The sequence below is a fragment of the Tamandua tetradactyla genome, chromosome 8 (genome assembly GCF_023851605.1).
Source record: "Tamandua tetradactyla isolate mTamTet1 chromosome 8, mTamTet1.pri, whole genome shotgun sequence".
NCBI classification, from domain to species: Eukaryota; Metazoa; Chordata; class Mammalia; order Pilosa; family Myrmecophagidae; genus Tamandua; species Tamandua tetradactyla.
In genome coordinates, this window is record NC_135334.1 from 38,926,492 (window position 1) to 38,950,298 (window position 23,807).

At 37.6% G+C, this 23,807-nt stretch overlaps 1 protein-coding gene and 1 pseudogene across 2 annotated transcripts in view; both read right to left on the reverse strand.

Moving 5' to 3' along the window:
• DYNC2H1 (dynein cytoplasmic 2 heavy chain 1) overlaps nt 1-23,807 on the reverse strand; it is a 522,264-nt gene that overhangs the window by 454,365 nt on the left and 44,092 nt on the right. For both annotated transcript variants that reach the window (XM_077113112.1, XM_077113111.1), the window contains exons 12-14: nt 19,338-19,533; nt 16,961-17,056; nt 1,638-1,790 (exon numbers count right to left, since the gene is read on the reverse strand). In XM_077113112.1, coding sequence (XP_076969227.1) covers nt 1,638-1,790; nt 16,961-17,056; nt 19,338-19,533 — 445 coding nt within the window. The remainder of the gene's footprint in view (nt 1-1,637; nt 1,791-16,960; nt 17,057-19,337; nt 19,534-23,807) is intronic.
• Nucleotides 14,097-16,940, reverse strand: LOC143644304 (UPF0415 protein C7orf25-like; annotated as a pseudogene).

Sequence of the window (23,807 nt, forward strand, 5' to 3'; positions counted from 1 at the left end):
CTTGGATACACTCACTGAAGTACATGGGGGAACTTGCATCTTCTTACAAGAGTGCTGCTTTTATGTCAACCACTCAGGTAAAATTCAAGAAAACATACAGGATCTTTGGGAACAATCAAAATGAATTAAAAGCAATGCTGGAAGTAACTGGAATCTTTTTCCATATTTATCTAATCTAATTTCTTGGATCCTCTCTTTTCTGGGTCCTTTAATTCCTTTTCTTCTCATTCTTATGTTTCTGGCCCATGTATATTTATCATACTTGTCAAATTTGTTTCCTATAGACTATAAGCATTCCATACCCCGTGAATATAAAGTCATTCCAGACCAGGACCAACCCATTCCCACCTCGCTAGCACAGAGGAAGAGTTTTACACCTTTGCAGGTGGTGTCTACAACCCTTAAAACAGCAAGAAGAAATTTCAGAAGACAGATCTTCGCCCCTCAATACCCCTTAAGAATGAGGGTGTTCTTCTCTTTCAGGGGGAAATTGAGGCAAGATAGAATAAGGGGTAAAGGCCATGGTTCCTGGTCTTCTATTCAGCTTGAAAGAGTTAATACAGATCTGCAAACTTCCTGGGACAGAAATTTCCCCTTAACCCCCCCCCAAATTTCCAAAACACTGAAACCTCCCCAAACCATAAAAGCTTGTAAAATTCTGGGACCAACATAAATTCTTAGTTAATGATAGGAAGCATAGAGGCATAAACATTGTTAACCATCTACTCAAAAACAAATTTTAGATATGTGACAATAAATCAAGAATTCCACTAGCTATCTCCTCCTAGAACAAAGAAGACTCCTGGTGCCCAAAGGCCATTGTGAGAATCTGCAGAAAGAAGACACCTGCTGTTCAAAGATTACTATGGAAACCTGCTATCTACAAGGCTACCTACAAGGTTTCCTACAAAGCGAGCTAAACCCAACCCACTTGGTGTGTGTCCCTCCCTTGGGCACCTCTGCATTAACCTCTTTAAGGTACATTCTCTTTCCTTTTTAATAAACTTTACTCTTACTCCTACTGCAAAAAATAAAATAAAAGCATAAGTCTCAAAGCACCACCCCAAAAATAGTAACTTTGCAGGGAGAAAGCTGGAAGAACTATCTTAAAGTGATCAAGTTAGTTTAGCCTATAATAAAACGTAACACTCCTGATATGATGCATTGAGAAAGGCAAAACATCACTTCTGTAATTTTCCTGCCAAAATTGCACAACCCCAATCTAATCATGAGAAAACATCATATAAATTTAAACTGAGATGATGTACAAAAATAACTGAACAGTATTCATCAAAAGTTATCACAGTCATGAAAGACAAGGAAAGACTAAGGAAGAAGAGACTATGGAGACCCAACAACTAAATGCAAAGCAGAATCTTGGATCAGACCTTAAAAAAAGAAAAAGGATAGTGAAAAAAGTCATAAATTCTAAACAGTCTATTTCCTGGTTTTGATCACTGTATTATGGGTATGTAATGTTAATATTAGGGGAGGCTGGGTAAAGGCAAGCGTTGCAACTTTCCTAAAGAAAAGTTTTCTAAAATTATTTCAAAATAAAAAGTTTGTAAAAACTGTACCATAATTACTTTTGAATAAAACTATTCATAGATTATTTGATTTTATAAATAAAATATTACCTTTTCACAAAATGTAGTATGCCATTTTCTCAGTTTTCGATTTTCAGTTGCAAGTCGTTCAGCAGCATTTTGGAGTTTCTGGATGTAAACTTCTAATTCTTTAGGATTATCCCAAGTAATCTGTGACTTTCCCCCACTTCCTGCTTTTGAATTCTAAGGTACAACAAATACCATTTAGTATTTTTTCCAAAAGCTGCATATTCTAGATCATGTTATTCCTAACTCTGATCTATAATAAAGAAGGCATATAATGATTTTTCCATTTTATAAATGATAAGGAAGTCTGGCAAAGATAGAATAGTCCCATTACCTCCAGTCCTCCCTCTTATAATTTAAAAGCCCTGGGCATAACAAAACAAGCAGGTATACAAAGATACTGAAAGGTAGAAGGAAAAAGACAGACAGTCTAAAAAACCAGGGATTGAGAAATAATAAGCAAGAAGTTCCCTGGTTTTCCTTATGTCTTCCCTTACATTGATGATAGGGTGATGGGGTCTCTAAAGCAGAACTGCCTACTATCACAAACAAAAATTTCCAGAAGCCTGTTCCCTCTAGCCAAAGTACTAGGGAAAGAGTAGTATAACAACAAAAAAGTGTTACAACAACACCCATCTTACTTTAGCCAAACACCAGTGAAAAAACCACACCCTCTCCTAGTTTCAGTCCCTCACCCATGGAAGTGATCTTCTATTTTCCACCTGACAGAAGCAGGTAGCTGCAATCCAATTCCCCTCCAGAGGTAGTGTCAATGGGTCTGAATGGGAATATGAGTTTCTGACCCCACCCAACAGCAATACAGTTGTAAGAATCAGCCCTTCACTTCCACTTTCCCCAGCATCGATGGGGTTGAGCAGGGAGCTGAGCTTACAAACCCACTTGGAGACAATGAGGCAGTATAAATCAGTGCTCCACTTTCACAGAGAAATGTCAGTAGAGAATAAAAGAGAGCTGAACTTCTACCCTACACACCTGAATGAAGTGGGGGAATCAGTGCTCCATTCCTTTTGAATGGTATCATCAAGGCACAAGAGGAAACTAAACATACACATTTACCCAGCCCTCAAGCTATACTTCAACAAAGGGACTGTCTGCTAAAATGAGATTAAATAAAAACAAGTCTCATAATATAATATTCAAAACGTTCAGAATACAATAAAAAACTCATCTGTCATACCAACAACCACAAAAATCACATGAATTAGAAAAGACAATCAACAGACTCCAACACCTAAATTAATTTGATGTTGAAATTATCTGGCAAGCATTTTATAGCAGCCATCAAAAAATTCTTCAACAAGCAATTATAAAATTTCATGAAAAAAAACAGAAAACCTCAATAAAGAAATAGAACTAGAAAAAAAGTGCAAAATACAGAAATGAGAGACATAATATCTAAAATGTTAAAATTCACTGGATGAGTTCAATAGCAGAGTGGAGATTCAGAAGACAGAATGAAAGAACTTGAGGAAAGATAAAATCAATTTACCCAGTCTGAAAAGTAGAGAAAATAGACTGAAAAAAAAAAAAAAAGAAGAGTCTCTGGGACCAACTGAAGAATAAGGAAAGTGCTAATATTCATATCACTGGTATCCCAAAGGAGAAGAGAAAAAGAGAAGAGACTGAAATGCGTTTGAAAAAATGACAAAAAACTTCCCCAATTTGGCAAAATACGTAAATCCACATATTCAAGAAGCAAAGTGAACCCCAAATAAGATAAACCTAAAGAATTCTATGACAAGACACATCATATTTAAACTTTTGAAAACTAAAGACAAAGAAAAACTTAAAAACAGCCATAGGGAAACGACGCATCATCACTTCTAAGAGAACATCCATTCAAATGATAGCCGATTTCTCGGTTGAAATGAAGGCCAAAAGGAAGTAGAACATTTTTTAAGTGCTGAAAGAAAAGAATTGCTAAGCTTAAATTTATATCCGGCAAAAATATCCTTCAGGAGTGAAAGTAAAGGAAAGATATTCTCATACAGAAGAAAATGAACAGAATTTGTCACTAGCAAACATACTTTCCCCTAAAGCACAGCAAACAAAAGTGCCAAGGGAGGTGGGAAATTACAACAGAAGAAGGCTTGGAACTAGTAAAAGGACCAAAACTGAAGTAAGGTTTCAAGTGGTAAATGTTAAGACACAGAATGTCTCTGGCATATAGTAAACTCTCAACAAATAGCTAATGAATAATGAAACTAAACAATTATAATAAATGAAACACAGTACTTGGTAAACCAGTTCAAAAAGCATTACTGAGTAATTATCATATACTAGCTATTGTGCTTGGTGCAGGAAGTATGAAGATGGATAAATTAGAGTCCCTGCCCTCAGATATCCTACAACATAGTGAATGAGCAGAGAATTACACAGAACTTTCATGGTCTCTCCTCCTATTTCAGTCCATTATCCAATACTATATCTCTTAAAACATATAGTAAATATAATTATTTACTTCTACTTAATTTCTTGAAATATTTCCTCTTTAGAAAAATCAAACATTATTTTGAATATATCTATTACAGAAGAAAAAAGTTCTACAGACTTAAAATTAAAATAATCTATATTTTAAATTTAAAAGAAAAAAAGTTAGACTACAATATGATCCCATTTTCAAACAGTATGCTTATACTCCCAGGGATGAGCTTGGCCCTAGCATCAGGGGTTGACAATGTCTTCTTGACCAAAAGGGAGAAAAGAAATGAAATAAGGTTTCAGTGGCTAAGAGATGTCAAATAGAGCTGAGAGGTCATTCTGGAGGTTACTCTTACACATGCTTCAGCCAGATATTGAAAATAGCCTCAGTATATCAAGCCTCGACCAACAATATCCTGAAAACCTTAAAAAATACCCTGGGGTCTATCTAAGACTATAAAAGTTTTACTTATTAAGTTTGTGTTTTCAGAAACTTAAAACCTCAAGATTTTTCCTATGACAAATAAGCCCTGAAATCCAGAAGTCTCTCAAAGACCAGTTTTATTTGACACCCTTTTTCAGCATGAAAAAGCTATTTGATCATTGCCCAGATATCCCTGAAGATTGAGAGAATGATCAAATGAGGAAGAGGAGGTGTGTGCTGGGTTTTTTTTGGGGGGGAGGGGTAAACATTTGTTATTGTGAAATATACCATATGTACAATAAAGCAGTATATTTCAAATTACACTGTAACAAGTAGTTATAGAACAGATTTCGGACAGTATGGGTTACAGTTCCACAATTTCAAGTTTTTCCTTCTAGCTGCTCCAAGAAACTGGAGACTAAAGAAATATCAATATAAGGATTCAGCAGTCATACTCATTTGTTAAATCCTGTCTTCTTTGTTATAACTTCTTCTTCTTTGAGCCTTCTTCCAATCCTTAGGGGTATTTGGACTTTGACCATTTTCATGTTGGAAAGGGGTATTGAAAATATGGGAGAGGTGGATGGAACTAGTTGATGTCCTTGGAGAGGCTGGCCCCTCTGGGTTCCAGGACTTATCTGACCTAGGAACAAGCTGAAGGTTATAAGTTTCTGGAAAGTAATCTTAGTGCATGAGACTCAGACAGCCCTAGGGTTCTTCAGGGTTAGCAGGAATGGTTTTGGTTGGGGGTTGGCAAACCATGGTAATTAGCAATATCTAGTTGATGCTTATGTAAGAGTAACCTCCAGAATAGCCTCTCAACTCTATTTGTGTGTGCTGGTTTGAAGCTATTACATACCCCAGAGAAGCCATGCTCTTTAATCCTCATTCAGTGTTGCTGGGTGAGACCATTTTTATTGTTTCCATGGAGATATGACCTACCCAGTTGTGGGTATAACTTTTGATTAGATGGTTTCCATGGAGATGTGTCTCCACCCATACAAAGTGGGGTTGCTTTCCAGAGCCCTTTAAAAGGGAACCATTTTGGAAAGAGCTTTAGAGCCACCAGAACCAATAGAGTCAACTAACCAGACAGAGCCCTGGCGAAGCCATTGAAGAATCCTGGACAGAAAGCTAACAGGCATCACCATGTGCCTTTCAAGCTGAGAGAAATCCCAAATATCACTGGCCTTAGAGAACCAAGGTATCTCTCCTTGGATGCCTTCATTTGGACATTTTTATATACTTGCCTTAATTGGAACATTTTCATGGCCTAAGAACTGTAAACTTGCAACTTAATAAATTCCCCTTTTTAAAAGCCATTCCATTTCTGTTATAACACATTCCAGCAGCTTTAGCAAACTAGAACAAGGTGTAACTGAAAAGTTAAGATTTAACAAATTATTATGACTACTGAACCATGAGATATATATATATACATATATATATATATATATTTCTTTTTAGTTTTTGGTATATTAGAAGGAAATTCTTGAAATTGTTGAACTGTAACCCAATAGCCCTGATCTTTGATAGTGACTATATAACTACATAGCTTTTATCTTGGGCCATGTGATTGTAAAAGCCATGTGTCTGATACCCCCTTTATCCAGTGTATGTTTAGATGAGTAATAAAGACATGCCTGGAAGAAATTGGCAACACACAGGGTAATTCCAATGGTGTGAGAACTATTCAGTTCCTTGACCATGGTGATGGATATATGAACCTACACAGATGATAAAATTGTGTCGAATGTAATAACACATACCAACAAATAAGTTCATATAAACCTGGGGAAATCTGAATCAACTTGGTAGAGTTTTTCAACCTCAAACAAACAAAACAAAAATGGTCATAAGTTTGCTAAATTTCCAAAATTAATCTTTCTTGCTCACATTAAAAAAAAATGGGGGTGCAAGGGTAGTTCAGGGATAGAATTCTCACCTGCCGTGTGGAAGACCCAGGTTCGATTCCCAACCCATGCACTCACGTTCCCCCACCAAAAAAATCCAACAAATAGTGCTTCAATAACAGGATAAGTCACATGGAAAAAGAATGAAATATGGTTCCCACTATACTGCATATATTTTTTAAAAGTATGCTTATAAATATCCGGAGAAAAACTGATCAAAAGAATATACACCAGACTGGTAAGAATAGCCATCTCTTGGTGATATGATTATATCATATTTTTACTTTTTGTTTACCTATAAATTTTGAAGCATGTATTAAACTTGTATTTAACCTTCATGCTAAGAAAGAAATGTTTTTAGCAATATCTATAATATAAATAAACACCTAATGAATTTTAAGCCCAAGAACTAGTTTTCAGAAAAGAATTAACTTCCAGTCCTGACTGCTATTCTTTGAAAGGCCTGCTTACAAGGCTTGCTCTTGGCTGGCATCTGGGAAGCTGAATTGAAGTAGGGTTCCTCGAACCTAACTTCTAAAAAGTGGCTCAATTTACCTTAATTGTTTCTACAAACAATGTGGTTGATAACGAACACCTGCTTTCCTTCTGGAAATCTGGAACTTCTGTACTTGCTAGGTAGAGGGTATTTACCAGATCAGCTCCCAGTAAAAACCCTGGGCACTGAGAGTCTAATGAGTTTCCCTAATTAGACACCATTTTACCCATGTTGTTACAATTTGTTACTGGGGAAATGAAGTGTGCCCTGTGATCACACTGAGAGAAGAAACCTAGGATCTCAGACCTGCATTCAAGACTTCACCTGCATGCCTTTCAACTCTCCCTGATTTTACTTTGTATCCTTCATGGCAATAAGCCATCAGTGACTATTATCATATGCTGAGTCCTATGAGACCTTCCTGCCTATCATTAAATGTGGTAATGGTTGGGAGGAACCTGAAACAACTAGAAATACACTTTCAAATTCAAAAAGAATAAAAGACAGTATTCCTCTTCTACTTACTTTTTCAAATATTTCATGTCTATAAAAACTAGAAATACAGATCTCAAAATGTTAGTAGCTATACAGCAGTATATACTCTTCATAATATTGTGGATTATCCTAATTTCCTATGTATGGACATAAAGTAGACACATAAAGAGTAAATAAGTCTTAAAATCTAAAACTGAGAAATAATGGAAAAGGTACTGTTTTAGTTTGCAAGCTGCCAGAATGTACTATACCAGAACTAGAACAGCTTTTAAAAAAGGGAATTTAATAAGTTGCAAGTTTACAGTTCTAGGTCTATAAAAATGTCCAAACTAAGGAATCCAGAGATACATTCCTTAATTCAAGGAAGGTCAATAGGTCAGGAACACCTCTGTCAGCTGGGTAGCCATGTGGCTGGCATCTGCTGGTCCCCTGCTGTTGAGCTCTGTTGCTTTTAGCCTCTGTTCCTGTGGAAGTTCCTCACTTGGCTTCTCCAGGGCTGGCCTTCACCTCTTCTTGGCTTCCCTTGGCTCTCTCCAGGTTCTGCCTTGCTTAACATCTCATGGTGATATTTGTTGGGCTCCAAGTATCTCCAAACAGCTCTGTCTCTGTTCTCCAAGTGTCAGCATCTGTGTCAGCTCTTTCTGTTGGCTCTGCTCTGTCAGCTCTGCTCTCTACAAAATGCTTCTTTTAAAGGAGTCAGGTAAACTAATCAAGACTGTGCTGGTTTGAGAGGATTTATATACCCTTGAAAAGCCATGTTTTGATCAAAATCCCATTTCGTAAAGGCAGAATAATCCCTATTAAATACTGTATGTTTGAATCTGTAATTTGATCATCTCCCTGGAGATATAACCCAATCAAGAGTGGGTGTTAAACTGGATTAGGTGATGACATGTCTCCACCCATTTGGGTGGGTCTTGATAAGTGTCTGGAGTCCTATAAAAGCAGAAACATTTTGGAGAAAGGAGATTTGGAGAGAATAGAGAATGCTGCACCACCATGAAGCAGCAAGTCCATGAGCCAGCAACCTTTGGAGATGAAGGAAAATACCTCCTGGGGAGCTTCATGAAACCAGAAGCCAAGAGAGAAAGCTAGCAGATGACACTGTGTTCACCGGTGCGCCTCTCACTTGAGAGAGAAACCCTGAACTTCATCATTCTTGAACCAAGGTATCTTTCCCTGGATGAATGTCTTTGATTGGACATTTCTACAGACTTGTTTTAATTGGGACATCTTCTCGGCCTTAGAACTACAAACTAGCAACTTATTAAATCCCCCTTTTTAAAAATCATCTCGGCCTTAGAACTACAAACTAGCAACTTATTAAATCCCCCTTTTTAAAAATCATTCCGTTTCTGGTATATTGCATTCCAGCAGCTAGCAAACTAGAACAAAGACCCACCAGGAATGGGCAGAGTCACATCTACCTAATCAAAAGGTCACTCCCATAACTGGGCATGCCACCTCTCCATGAAGATAATCTAATCAATAGTTTTTACCCTACAGTATTGAATTAGGATTAAAAGAAATGGCTGCCTCTACAAGATTGAATGAGTATTAAAACAGCTTTTCTGTGATATATGATATATTCAAACCAGCATAGGCACTAAAAAGTCTTGTAAATAATGAACACAAACTTCAGTGGATAAGTAAATACAGTGTTATACAAAATATATATCTTGTATATTAATGCAATTCATCAAAATGAATACCAAAAAATGTGAAATATTATGATAGTTGAAAGGTACAACTGGAGGAAATTTTACATTTTAAGTGTTTTAGTTCGCTAATATTGCCGGAATACAATATAAAGGGGATTTATTAAGTTACAAGTTTACAGTTTTAAGACATAAAAATGTACAAACTAAGCCATCTAGAGAAAAGACACCTTGACTTAAGAAAGGCTGACAGCATCTAGAAAACCTCATCAACTGGAAAGGCATGTGGTTGACGTTTGCTAGTCCTTTGGCTTCTGGTTTCAAATAGCTTCCCCAGAGGCATTTTCTTTGTGAATCTCCAAATATCTGTCTGTGTTGGCTCTGAGCTTTTTCGAAAATGATCCCCTCTTAAAGGACTCCAGTAAACTAATCAAGACCCACCTTGAATGGATAGAATCAAATCTCCATCTAATGAAAAAGTCACACTCACAATTAAATGTGTCATATCTCCATGGAAACAACCTGATCAAGAGGTTCCACCTAGGCCTTGGGGTCTGGTCCCACAAGACTAGATCAGGATTGAAAGAACATAGGTTTTTCTGGGGTACATAACAATTTTAAACCAGCACATTCCACATGCTGGACCCCAAAAAGACATGTTCTTTTCATTTACAAAATATATTTTTTCTTCACAATAGCACAAAAAACCTTAAGCCATTTTAGCAATAATACAAATATCATACCAAGTCAAAAACATTATAAAATTTCATTAAAGTCAGTTACAGGTATGGTCTGTCCTAAGGCAAAAAATTTTCCTCTAGTTTTCACTTGTGAAACTCAGAAGAAATTATCTCCATCCAATATACAAAGGAGAGACAGCTATAGGATAAATGTTCCCATTGCCACAGGAAAGAGAAAGGAAAACGAGTCAGGAGATCCAAACAGTTCCAAAACCTGCAGGGCATACTCCATTAGATTGCCAAATCTGAGAGTCACTTATCCTTGGGGCTCAAGATAGTAGCAATCCCACCCTCTCTAAAGGCTTATGCAGCAGTCTGTTTCCCCCAAACACAAGGGATGAGGGTTGCAATATTGGGAACTTTGGGGAAATCTCCTTTTCTTTAGCTCCACCCACTCTAAACATCAGGGCAGCACCTGGACTCACTCCCATCTCTGCAGCACACACTCAACCTCTCCAGAAAACGGGGCAATTGCCAGGATCCTCCCAATCCCTGGGGAATTTGCTCTACCCTCTCCAAGGCCCAAGATGGCAACACTCTTCTGCCTGCCCTCTGCCTCCAGAGAAAACTCATCTTTCTATGTGAATGGATGGGTCCACTCTCCCAGCCCAAGATTTACTGTCTTCAAACCTCAGCTTCCACGGTTCAGCCTGTGAAGTCATTTATACTTCAGTCTGTTCCTTTTAATCCAGATTGAAAGTGGTTCCATTCATACAGATCTCATAAAAAATTACTGGTTTTCCATGCAGTATAATAGCCACCAGACAACAGGACTTTCTAAAAATTCTTTCTGGCTAACTTCATCTCTAATCCTGGCTTTTTTAGAAAGGGGTGACTAAAGTCAAGAGCACGGGTTATCAAGTTGGGACTTATTATAAACGGTCCTAGATTATAAATTCTTACACCAGTCACATATATTCAGGAGGTGTGTTCTAGTTTGCTAGCTGCTAGAATGCAACACACCAGAGACGGATTGGCTTTTAATAAAAGGGGATTTATTTTGTTGGTTCTTCAGAGGAAAGGCAGCTAACTTTCCACTGAGGTTCTTTCTTACGTGGAAGGCACAAGATGGTCTCTTCTGGTCTTCTCTCCAGGACCCTGGGTTCCAACAACTTTCCCCGGGGTCACTTCTTTCTGCATCTCCAAAGGCCTGGGCTGAGCTGCTAGTGCTGAGATGAGGAATGCCAAGCTGCTTAGCTGTGCTATGTTGCTATCTCTCATTTAAGCACCAGCCAATTAAGTCAAACGTCACTCACTGCAGCAGATACGCCTCCTAGCCGACTACAGATGTAATTAGCAACAAATGAGGTTCACGTACCATTGGCTTGTGTTCACAGCAACAGAACTAGGTATGCTCACCTGGCCAAGTTGACAACTGAATCGAACTAACACATGTCCACCCCAGGTCAACTTGGCAATTTCAAGCATCACCTTAAACAGATGCAAAAAATTCTGTTCTTGCTGTGGACCTGTGAATCTCAAAACAAGTTGCCTGGTGCCAAGATGCAAAGGAGGATATTCACAGAATACAGATTGTCATTTCCATAGGGAGAAATTGGAAGAAACACAGATGTAAAACCTGCAGGGCAAGTGCCGTGGGATCTCAGTCTGAAAGTCATTTATCCTTCAGCTTTAGAAAGTGGCAGTCCCACCCCTTCCAAGGGCGTATGCAGTGGCCCGCCTCTTTCCAAATCAACCTCGGGGAACATCAAGGAGACCACCTCTGGCCTCCACTCTCTCCAGGCATCAGGGCCACCCCTGGGCTCTCTGCCATTTCTGGGGCACACGCTCAACCCCTCCACATGGTGGCAGCCAGGCTCTCCCTGTCCCCCAAGGAGCGTGCTACGCCTTTTCCAAGGCCTGAGGCTGCACAACTATTCCACTACAATGAGAGGGGAGACTCATCCTCCCCCTTCAGGGTAAACTCACCCTCTCCCTGTATATGGGTGGGTCCACTCTCCTGGCCGAGGTTTCTTGGCTTCACACCCGAGCTTCCATGGTTCTCACTCTGCAAACTCCAATTTTCTCCCTTTTGTGTCCTCCTCTGTCAAGATTGGTAGTAGTTCCATTTATACCAACAGTCTCTTCAAACCCTCCAGGACTTCTCCATCATTCTCTTCACGGTTCCTCCAAAATCTTTCCTTTAGCCATCCAAAAACTGTTCCAACGTATCTGGTATTTGAAAACTGCAGCAGCACCCCACTCTCCGGTACCAACTCTGTTCTAGTTTGCTAGCTGCCAGAATGCAACACATCAGAGACGGATTGGCTTTTAATAAAAGGGGATGTTGGTTCTTCAGAGGAAAGGCAGCTAACTTTCCACTGAGGTTCTTTCTTACGTGGAAGGCACAAGATGGTCTCTGCTGGTCTTCTCTCCAGGCCCCCGGGTTCCAACAACTTTCCCCGGAGTGACTTCTTTCTGCATCTCCAAAGGCCTGGGCTGAGCTGCTAGTGCTGAGATGAGGAATGCCGAGCTGCTTAGCTGTGCTACGTTGCGATCTCTCATTTAAGCACCAGCCAATTAAGTCAAATGTCACTCATTGCAGCAGACACTCCTCCTAGCTGACTGCAGATGTAATTAGCAACAGATGAGGTTCACGTACCATTGGCTTGTGTCCGCACCAACAGAACTAGGTATGCTCACCTGGCCAAGTTGACAACTGAATCTAACACAAGGTGTAACTGTTAATTCTAAATTCTGAGATATTGAGCTGTTTGTATATAACATGGTCTTTCCCAGAAACTTCGAGTATTTATGTGACACCTGAGACCCAGAGTTGGAGCTCTGAAGCTATGAAAGTTAGCAGTACCCCATACAGGAACTATTTAAAAAGTTGAAAAAGTGATCAGACATCAAGTAGAGACATGAATGAAACTACTCTGGATAGGACTAAGATATATCAGAAGACTGGGTAAAGGATGATATCACCCAAGTTTTAAAACTTTAACTTCTGTGTGAGATTAAAGGGAGAGATGCTTATTTAGTACAAAATTTATATTTTGGGTAGTACAATTTCCAATTTAACTTGTATGGTCAGTTTAGTTAACACCATAAGTACATGGAATCTTGAATAGGGTGTGAGATTTTGTTGGCTTATACAGGTTAATGTGACGCCTCAATAAATCCCAGAGTGATTTGGACAGTGAATAAAGAAGTAATTGCAAAGTCCCTTGGAGGAATGGGGAGAAAGGGGGCAACATTCAACTTTCCCATCTAGCGAATATCTGATATTCTCACAAGTAGTAGAGACAAGCAAATCAATAGGCTGAGCTCTTGATGCTGGGGGTTGCCCCTATGAAATTTATTCCTGCAAAGGACAGGCTAAGCCTACTTAAAATCAGGCCTAAGAGTCACCCCCAGAGAACGTCTTTCATTGCTCAGATGTGGTCTCTCTAAGTTGGCAAGGCAAGCGAACTCACTAGCCTCCCTCTCTACGTGGGACATGACTCCCAGGGGTTTAAACCTCCCTGGTAACATGGGACAGAAATCCTAGAATGAGATGGGACCCAGCACTAAGGGATTGAGAAAACCTTCTTGACCAAAAGGGGAAAGAGAGAAACGAGACAAAAAGTATAATGGCTGAGAGATTTCAAACAGAATTGAGACGCTATCCTGGAGGTTATTCTTATGTGTTATATAGATACTCCTTTTCAGTTTATGGTGTATTGGAGTGACTGGAGGGAAGTACCTGAAACTGTAGAGCTATGCTCCAGCAGACTTGTTCTTGAAGATGATTGCATAATGATATAGCTTTTACAATGTGACTGTGTGACTGTGAAAACCTTGTGTCTGATGCTCCTTTTAGCCAGGATATGGTCAGATGAGTAAAAACACAGATAAAAATAAACAGATAATAGGAGGAACAAAGGTTAAAGCATATTGGGCAGATGGAAATAATAGTGGTCAATGAGAGGAAGGGGTGAGGAATATGGTATGTATGAGTTTTTTCTTTTTTTCTTTTTTATTTGTTTTTCTGGAGTGATGCAAATGTTCAAAAAACAATCATGGTGATGAATGCACAACTATGTGATGATATTGTGAGTCACTGATTATATACTATGTATGGAATGTTTGAATGTTAAAAATGTTTGTATGTTTGTTTTAACAATAATTTTTTTTTTAAAAAAGGAACATTCAGCAGAGTGCTTGCCTGCATTCGATTCCCAGTGCCTGCCCAAGTAAAAAAAAAATAATAATAAAAAAAGGAACATTTATAATTTAAATACTTGCAATATGAGAACTGGTTTTACTTACAAGTAAAATCTAAATTAAAAAAATGTTTTAGATAATTCACTTTATCAATTTATCCAATTTTGTATTTTACCATAGGTGTTCTAGGCTTATTTTATAGTAGTTAAGGTTGTTAGCTTTCTTTCTTTTCACAAAAGTATATCAACAGATTCACTTTACTCTTCCATATGATATACTCTTTGTAAATATACCAACCAGACTGAATCTAATGATCAAGCTAAATAATGTTTCAGTATAACAGCATTAACTTCAGAACCTACAATTAATTATAAACTATTATCTCTCAGCCTCAACCCACATCAACTGATAAGCCAATACAATGAATAACAAGTATCAGATTTCTCCAGATATTTAATGCAAGATGTAGTGTAGCTATACTCCCTGAAGTCTGAATACTCTATTGGAGGAGTTGTAGACCTACAGAAAATCAAAAAAACTGTAATACAGGTATAAGTCTTATATAGGTATATTCTTGTTCTTAACTGCTATAACAATTTGATAAATTAAGGTTATCTCATGTGCTTGTTCTACTTTAGGAGGTTATATACTTTTAAATATAAATGAGATAAACAAAACCCCTACTGGTTTTAGAGTTCTAAGTAATTATTTTTACTACAGATTTTATTTTAATTGTTTCCTATTCAGATGGGAAGAGCCAACCTTTGGTGTAAATAACTTATTTCCATGACAATATTTACAGGCTATCATTAGTGTTCCTTGCCAGTTGTGTAGTCTTTTGGTAAGGAGTGGCCAGAGCCTCTTTGCTCTCAGTAAGTGCTCCAAGCTAATGGAAAACATACTAAATTTAACACCCTGGTTGTTTGAAGCTCTGATAAAACCACTATTAGCAGTCATTGTGATGGTTTTTAGGGTGTCTCCAGTTCCAAAAATGGTTAATGAGCAGCTATTGATTTTTCAACTGGCCATTAGTCTCAAGGCATGCTCTGAAGGCTGGTCTGGCACCATGTTAATTCGTTTAATTAGTGCAGTGGCTCTCTCTCTCTTCCCAGGTCCTCCTAAGGTATCTAGAATAGACTGAATATCACTGACTGCAGATCCACAAGCAAACTACTCCTGTCTTTAATAAATGCCTCCAGGTTAGGTAGAATCTGCTCTTTGCTCTCTTGTTCTGCTTGTTTTATGAGTACTTTTTCTTTGAAGAGTGGCAGCCTCCACAGCTGAGGGCAGAGATATATGTGATTAAAATAGTCATGTCCAGATTTACCCTTTGCACACATCAACCTTAATCTCTGTTGGAAAGGCTATACTTGCTAATATGTTTTTTCAGTCTACTCTGTTCACCTGGAAAAAGTTCAGGGCCCACTGATTGTACACCACACACGGAATGTTAATATGTTAAGAATGTTCATGTTTTTGTGTTGTTTTGGTTTGATAATACAAAAAAAAAAAAAAAAACTAAATAATATGAAAAAAAAGTTTAGGGCCCTCCTTATCTGATTCACTGTCATTCAGTGGGAGTTCTTCAGGGTGACCTAACAGTGGATTAACTGCTACTATATCTCCTCTCACAGATATGCCCATTTCTTTAAGCTTCTTTGCCATGGGACTAGAGACATCACTGTAAAATGCAAAGATGATGTGAGGATCGCTATACTGTACTTGCTGCTGGTGACTGGCCTGGAGAAGTTGTCTGCCTACTCAATGATGCTTTTGCCACCATACTGCCCCACCCAGCCAAATGTTATGCCAAGCTTCAGCCTTTTGGCCAATGGCTTTCACCCAGTATGACCATCATTTGCTACTACATCCACCACAAGGATCTGCTTTTCTCCCAAGGTATCCTTGTAACCAAAGACATGAAGAACACTAATGACTTCTTCCAGGTTTTCTGCTGATTCCACAATGACTTTTAGGTGTGTTAGATTAGTGCTCTGTAAATGGGACTCCTTAATGGCTACTTCCACAGCTTCTACATTTTGTAAGAATTTTAATTCTGCCTTCAATTTGCTGTACAGTTTCGCACCACTTCCTATGCCACCTTTTCTTGATCTGGAAAGGGGTTCTGCAATCTTGATCAGTTCCTTGGCTATAGCTATTTGTTTACAAATCATGGGATGTGCAGACATACTGAGAGCATTACTACGGCAGTATCCAGGGCTGGGAGTGTAAGCAGGCAGCGCATGTACCATGAGGCTGGGACCCACCAGGAAAGCTCATGGGATAGCCCCCAGCCTACCTCAGGCCACTCAGGCTGCTCCAGTCATGCAAGTTCTGCTGCCTCAGGCCCTCCCTGGTTGGCTTTTATAAAGGGAATTTATTAAGTTACAAGTTTACAGTTCTAAGGCCATAAAAATGTCTAAGGCATCCAGGTAAGGATACCTTGAATTAAGAAAGGTCAATGGCATCTGGAACGCCTCTATCAGCTGGGAAGGCAGGTGGTTAGCATCTGCTGGTCCTCTGGCTTTTGGTTTCAAACAGCTTCCCCAAAGGTGTTTTCTTTGTGCATCTCCAAATGTCTCTGTCTGTGTCAGCTATGAGCTTTCACCAAAATGTTTCCCTCTTAAAGGAGTCCAGTAAACTAATCAAGATCCACCTTGAATGGGCGAGATCAAATCCCCATCTAATCAAAAGGCCACACCTGTAATTGGGTATGTCACATCTCCATAGAAATGAGCCAATCAAAAGGTCAAACCCACAATTGGGTGTATCACATCTCCATGGAAACAACTTAATCAAGAGGTTCCACCCTAGACAACAGATCTGGCCCCACAAGATTGGATCAGGATCGAAAGAACATGACTTTTCTGGGATACATCACATTTTCAAACCAGCATAAAGAATGAAGGAAGACACTGAGAAACAAAATAAAGCCTAGATTAATGGCTATGTTAAACTTAACATACACCAAAAATCTAAGAAATAAAAGATACTTTGCATGTAAAATCTATGATAACATAAGTCATTTACCTTAATTATCTGTTCAAATGCTAAAGCAGATTGTAACATCATCGGTCTCTGGCTTTGAATCATTTGTTGATCAATAGAATTGTAAAAATGTGCCACCTACAATAAAAAATCCAATTAGCAATAATCAACAATAATATTATTTCATTTTTCTTATTGTTTTCATTTTTAATGATTTGAATGAAAATTTTAATTTTTCTCAGTCCTAAACTTTAACAGTTTTCAATGTCAATATAGCATTTATTTACATACTAATGTACACAATCAACAAACAAGTGCTGAGTTTCTCTAATTTTCCAAGTCATGTCTAAGGAACTAGTTAATAAAGATTATAAAACCTGATTCCTGGAGTCAAGAAGTTCAGTCTCAAGACTCCCAGCGTGTAGACATTCCTGGCAACATGGGTCAAAAATCCTAGAATGAGCTGAGACTCAGCACCAAGGAATTGAGACAACCTTCTCAACCGAAAGGGGCAAGAGAGAAATGGCACAAAATAAAGTGCCAATGGCTGAGACATTCCAAACAGAGTCAAGAGGTTATCTTGGAGGTTATTTTTATGCATTAAATAATAACACATTTTTAGTTAAGGCTGGAGGGAACTGCCCGAAAATGAAGAGCTGTGCTCCAGTAACCATGTTTCTTGAAGATGATTGTATAATGATATAGCTTTCACAATGTGACTATGTGATTGTGAAAACCTTGTGTCTGATGCTTTTTTTATCTACCTTAAGAACAGATGAGTAAAACATATGGATTAAAATAAATATATAATAGGGGGAACACATGTTAAAATAAATTTAGTAGATTGAAATGCTAGTGATCAATGAAAGGGAGAGGTAAGGGTATGGTATGTATGAATTTTTTTTGTTTTCTTTTTATTTCTTTTTCTGAATTGCAAATGTTCTAAGAAATGATCATGATGATGAATACACAACTATGTGATGAAAAAAGTGTTCATATTGTATGTTGATTGGTTTTATTAATAAAAATAAAATTAAAAAGTTCACAATCTCATAGAGAAGAGAGGAGCCCAATAAAGCACACTAGGAGCAAAATACTGAACTGTTAATTACTACATTCCTCCAAACCTGTTCCTTCCTTTTTCAGTATAAAACAAAATCATTCACCTATTTCTCAGGCCAAAATATCTTAAGGGTCATCTTCAATTTTTTCTTACATTTCATATCAGCAAAGTCAATGGGCTATACTTTCAAAATGTATCTTGAACCGAACTACTTCATACTACCTCCACCAATACCATACCAATCCAAACGCCCTCATTTCTTGTAGAGACTCCTGTAATGATCTCCTAACTGATCTCCCTGCTTCTAATCATGACCTCCTACAGTCTATTCAAAGCAGCCTACAGTCTATTCAAAGCAGCCAGACTGGTCTCTTTCAACAATAAATCATGCCACACCTTTTCCTTACTTAAAATCTTCCGATGGCTTTTCAACACACTTGAGGAAAAAAAATCCCAAATGCCAAAATTCTTAACCCAAAATCTTTCAATGGTTTACCAACTGACACCACTGGGCTACAACAATTAATCACTATCAGAAAGGACACAGTTATTTCCAGAATCTATGTTCATCTTTTCCAAATAATTATGAGGGTTCCTGAGGTTTTCTTTCAGACATATCTATTATATGTTCATCATTCTGGTACTTACTACCAGTCTGAAAGTCAAAGTTAGATATTTCAACAGCTGCAATTACATGTGAGGAACCTAAAAGAGTACCTGCCATGCTAAGAAGATACATAATGAGGTAATAACAGCTGGTTTTAAACAGAGAAATGGCATGATGGCAATGTGCAGAATAGAAAGATTAAGGAAATGACTAGAAACAGAGAACAGTCCACCAGCCTGGTAATTCTCTAAGAATCTAAACCCAGCAGACAGACAGAGAACCCTTTAATTAGAAGGTTATTTTAAGATTCATACAAGTAAGATGAAAAGAAAGAAGGCAGACAGGCAAAAAGGAAAGAAGAAAGAAGAGAGAAAGAAAGAAGCAAGCAGAAAGAAACACAAAAAGAAAAATATTATATTTTCCAAACACTTTTGAATGAAAAGAAAAAACAGTAACATTTCAAAATTAATAAATTTATCCATAGGTTATAAAGCAAATTTTGTAGTGCAGTCATTTAGAAAATCACAATTTCACAAGAAAAATCAAGAGTATATGGTATATTTACATCTATATGCTATATAGTGAAACAAAGTTTGTCTGAAACTTTTGTTAGCCCTGTGTTTGTAGGACTAATAAAACAGTTTAACAATTAAAAAAAAACTCAAGAGCAGAAAAGAAAGTCCTTAAAATAGTCTAGGTGAATGTAATGAACTCAAAAGAGACATGTTTTCAAAAATATAATTTCATACTTGTTTAAGAATAATTGCTTGTTTGCAGAATTTCTGTGCAATGTTTGCAACTTGCTGTATTTTGGCAGGAATAACAAAGCCAAGTGCAGAGAGCTGACGAACTTCTCTGAGAAGAATCACCAAACGATCTGAATAATGTACTTTTAATGACCCATCATTAGGATCCAACTCCATAATTCGACTATTTGCCTCAATACTGAAAAACAAAATGAATATTTTTTTAATTTTTATTAATTAAAAAAATTACAAGAAAGAAACACAAACATTCCTAACACATACACTCAGCAATTCACATATCATCACATAGTTGCATATTCATCATCATGACAAAATGAATATTTTTTTAAATTTTCATGCTCTTACTTTTTTGATTGAACAATAACACTGTACTTTTTATAACTTTTCTTTAAGTGTAAGTTAACAAAAAATAAAAAATAAATCTTTAAAATTATAGTTTTACACTCCTGTTGACTCTTAGGAACACCAAGGGCTCGAACTGAGACTGTATAAAGGCTTCATGCACTAAGTTTGCTTTCCTAGAATCTATACTTCCTGGAGGGCTTCTAAATTATATAAATCCTGAAACCCGAAAGACCAGCCTCTCCAAGATTATCGACTAATTACATAACCCCATCCTTCAATGTCAACACCCTTTCTCAACGTGAAAAAGTCAGAATGGGCATTACCTAAAGATCCCTATGATTGGGAGAGAGATAAGAGGAGAAAGAGGAAGTATAATAGAGAAAATGAGATTTAACAAACAAATATGGCTGCTAAATCACTCTATTAATATTCCTTCTAGCCTCCAGTGTTTTGGAGTATCTAGAAGGAAAAATCTGAGATGATGGAATGGTAGTACAAGACAAACTCTGGGATTTGTTCTATAAACTAATTGTTGAAGTGTGCTTTTTCTTTCTCTGCTTTGTATATATATGTTATATTTTACAATAAGAAATGCTTAAAAATTATAGTTTTAAGTTGTGATTGTCTTCACATATTATCTCACAGTTCTTTACTTGGTAACAAGCTTCAATACCCAAAATAAATCATTACTTCAACCAGCAGTTGTAAAATCAGAAAAATCAATCCCTAACCTTTACCTAGGACTCAAAACTGATATCACAAAGTTCTTGATTCAATCATTAACATAATTTTGATTCATTTCCTAGAAGATATTTTAGACATTTTTAATCAGTCTGCTAGTTTTTACTAAAGGAACAATGATAATGCACATCAAAATGGTTAAGAATACAGATATTCAAATGTCTCATTCTTCTACCTTTTGCTTCACTACCTAAGGACTGTCTTTCTCTGTGTTTCATGTAAAGTTATAATAGCAAATTTGACTCTGGGGTACACAAATCTGCTTGGTTGTGAAAATATTAAGCTAAATTATGTATAAGGTATTGTGTCTTCATCACATTCTTTCAGGGTTAGGTTTATATAACGATCATTCTTTCAAATCACTTTCACAAGTAAGAGAATTTACAGTTCTTAGAAATAAGATACTAAAAAGCAAAGAACAAATCTATCCAGCTACTTAATAGCACATAAAACAAAGCATAAGAGTAGATCTTTAAAATCGCTTAGAATGATTATTTAGTCTACACTTTTCTATATGAAAATAAAGACTGTCAGCAAACTACAATAGTGGCACATTTTGCCTTTATTTGGGACTAACCACCTTCCCCTGAAAAAGACAAAATTAGTTTCTACATATGAGCATTTCCCAAAACATATTCCACAGTACACTGATCTATGAACAGTAATAAGTTTTAAACCAAAATAGAGGGGGATGAGGGGACTTAATCGCCAAATGGGAAATGCTGGGTTGAGCAGAATTAAAACATTCTTCTTCAGAGCAGGTCTGAGACCTTTGGTATGCTACCAAACAGAGTGGGCCTGCGAAGATAAAGTGATAGTGTGTTATAATTACTATACCCTAGCACCCTTTGGTTCCTCTATTTTTCACCTCGATCAAGAATTCTAAATATAGGGAAAAAAAAACAAAATTATTCATTCAGTTTAAGAAGTACTACTTTTTTACTAATTATCTTTTACAGCAGTAGAGGGGAAATAAACAGAACTTCATATTATGGACACAGGACTTAAAGAAAGAAATGACAAACATTTAAAAATACAAATAATAAGATGCTGAGAAAAGTACACTGAGGTATAAAGACACAAAGCTTTTTTCTGGACCATCCATTTTAAATTAAACACCTTTTAGAATAATTAGGTTAATCAATGAATTAAGTTCAGTACCACTCAATATACACTCACCAAAGCTTTAATATGCTGGGCACCATGAAGAAGAAATACTTCCTGTCATAAGGAGTTAAAATGAATAAAATTTTACAGTTCACAATACACTTTTATATTATAGTACATTTTATATATTAACATAATATAGGAGAAAATAGATATGAATATCAATAGCAAAAAAATATAGGGAGAGGGAAAATCTACTTCTAAAATCTAAATCTGCAGTTCTGAGGAACAGATATGAAAAGAAATGGGAGACAGTCAATTATATCATAAAATTTTTCGAACCTTAATTTCTTAAAAGTGGATAATCTAACACTGACAAAAACAACCACAAAAAATTAAAGGAGACTTCCGGGTCAAGATGGCACTTAACAATGTGCGCATTTTAGTTCGTCCTCCAGAACAACTACTAAATAACCAGAAACAGTACAGAATATCTCCTGGAGCCACGTCAGTGACCGGAAACACAGTATACCCCAGTCTGGACCAGCTGGACCTGCTGTGAACGCCCACAGAACCGTGAGTTCCCAAAGCTGCAGTGGCCGGCACCCCTCTCCCACAGGCTGCTTCCCAGAGGAGAAAGGAAATTTACCAGCAGCAGTGACTGAGCACGTTTATCACCAATTGCGGAATTAATTAACAAATTCTGACTACTAAAAATAGGCCCCCAGCTTAGGTGAACCTGGTCAAAGTGGAGGTCGCTCACTTTTGCCCCAGCACCAAGTGGGCAGGACTGACAGAAAAAGGCAAAAAAAAAAAGAAGGAAACAGAGGTTTTGTGGCTGTGTTTCTACAAAGGCTTGATTGACTTTGGAAATAGCAGCAGGACTTCTCGGGCTGCAACTGCCCCAGGCATAGGCAGAAGTGAGCTATTTTGGGGGCTTGTCTGGAGTCTGTGCCTTCCCCAGGGGAGAGGTGAAGCCCAACTCAGGTGGAATCCCTCTCTCAAGGAATTAAGACACTAGGGCTTGGTAATTGGAAGCCATTAAAACCAGCCTACAACTTCTCCTCTGTCTCCACCACGCCCCCAGAAAGGAGAGTCCACCTAAGTTAAAGGTACCACATCATCTTACACTGCTGGGACCTTCACGCAGACAAGCACCACACACTGGGCAGGATAAGAAAAACAGAGCCCAAAGACTTCACAGGAAAGTCTTTCAACCTGCTGGGTCTCACCCTCAGGGAAAACTGATGCAGGTGACTCTTTTCTCCTGTTAGGAGGCCATTTTGGTCTGGGAAAATCCGGCTTGGGTCTATTAAATCTAAGCAGACCCTTCTAAGGGTTGTGGGGGGAAAGGCACCATACAAACAGGGCAAGAAACAAGAAAACAAGAACTGAAAAATTCTCCTCTGTTAAACAAAACTTAAGTTAGAGGTCCAGATAAAGCTGAACTGAATGTCGAAGAACAGATAGAAAACAAATTCATCCACCAAGAAAACCCTAGGTAAATGAAGTGAAAGCAATCTCCAGAATAAACTAATTAAGGTAATTAAATGCCTAGACACCAGCAAAAATTAACAAATCAGATAGGAAAATTGAAGATATGGCTCAGTCAAAGGAACAAACCAACAATTCAAATGACATACAGGAGCTGAAACAATTAATTCACAAACAGACATGGAAAACCTCATCAAAAACCAAATCAATGAATTGAGGGAGGATATAAAGAACGCAAGGAATGAACAAAAAGAAGAAACTGAAAGTCTGAAAAAACAAATCACAGAACTTATGAGAATGAAAGGCAAGGTAGTAGAGATGGAAAAAACAACGGAAACCTACAATGGTAGATTTTGAGAGACAGAACATAGGATTAGTGAACTGGAGGACAGAACATCTGAAATCCAGCAAGAAAAAGAAAATATAGGGGAAAAAATGGAAAAATATGAGCAGGGACTCAGGGAATTGAAAGACAATATGAAGCACACGAATACACGTGTTGTGGGTGTCCCAGAAGGAAAAGAGAAGGGAAAAGGAGGAGAAAAACTAATGGAGAAAATTAAAACTGAAAATTTCCCAACTCTTATGACTTAAAATTACACATCCAAGAAGTGCACGTACCCCAAAGAGAATAGATCCAAATAGACGTACTCCAAGACATTTACTAATCAGAATGTCAGAGGTCAAAGAGAAAGAGAGAATCTTGAAAGTAGCAAGAGAAAGGTAATCCATCACATACAAGGGAAGCCCCATATTACTATGTGC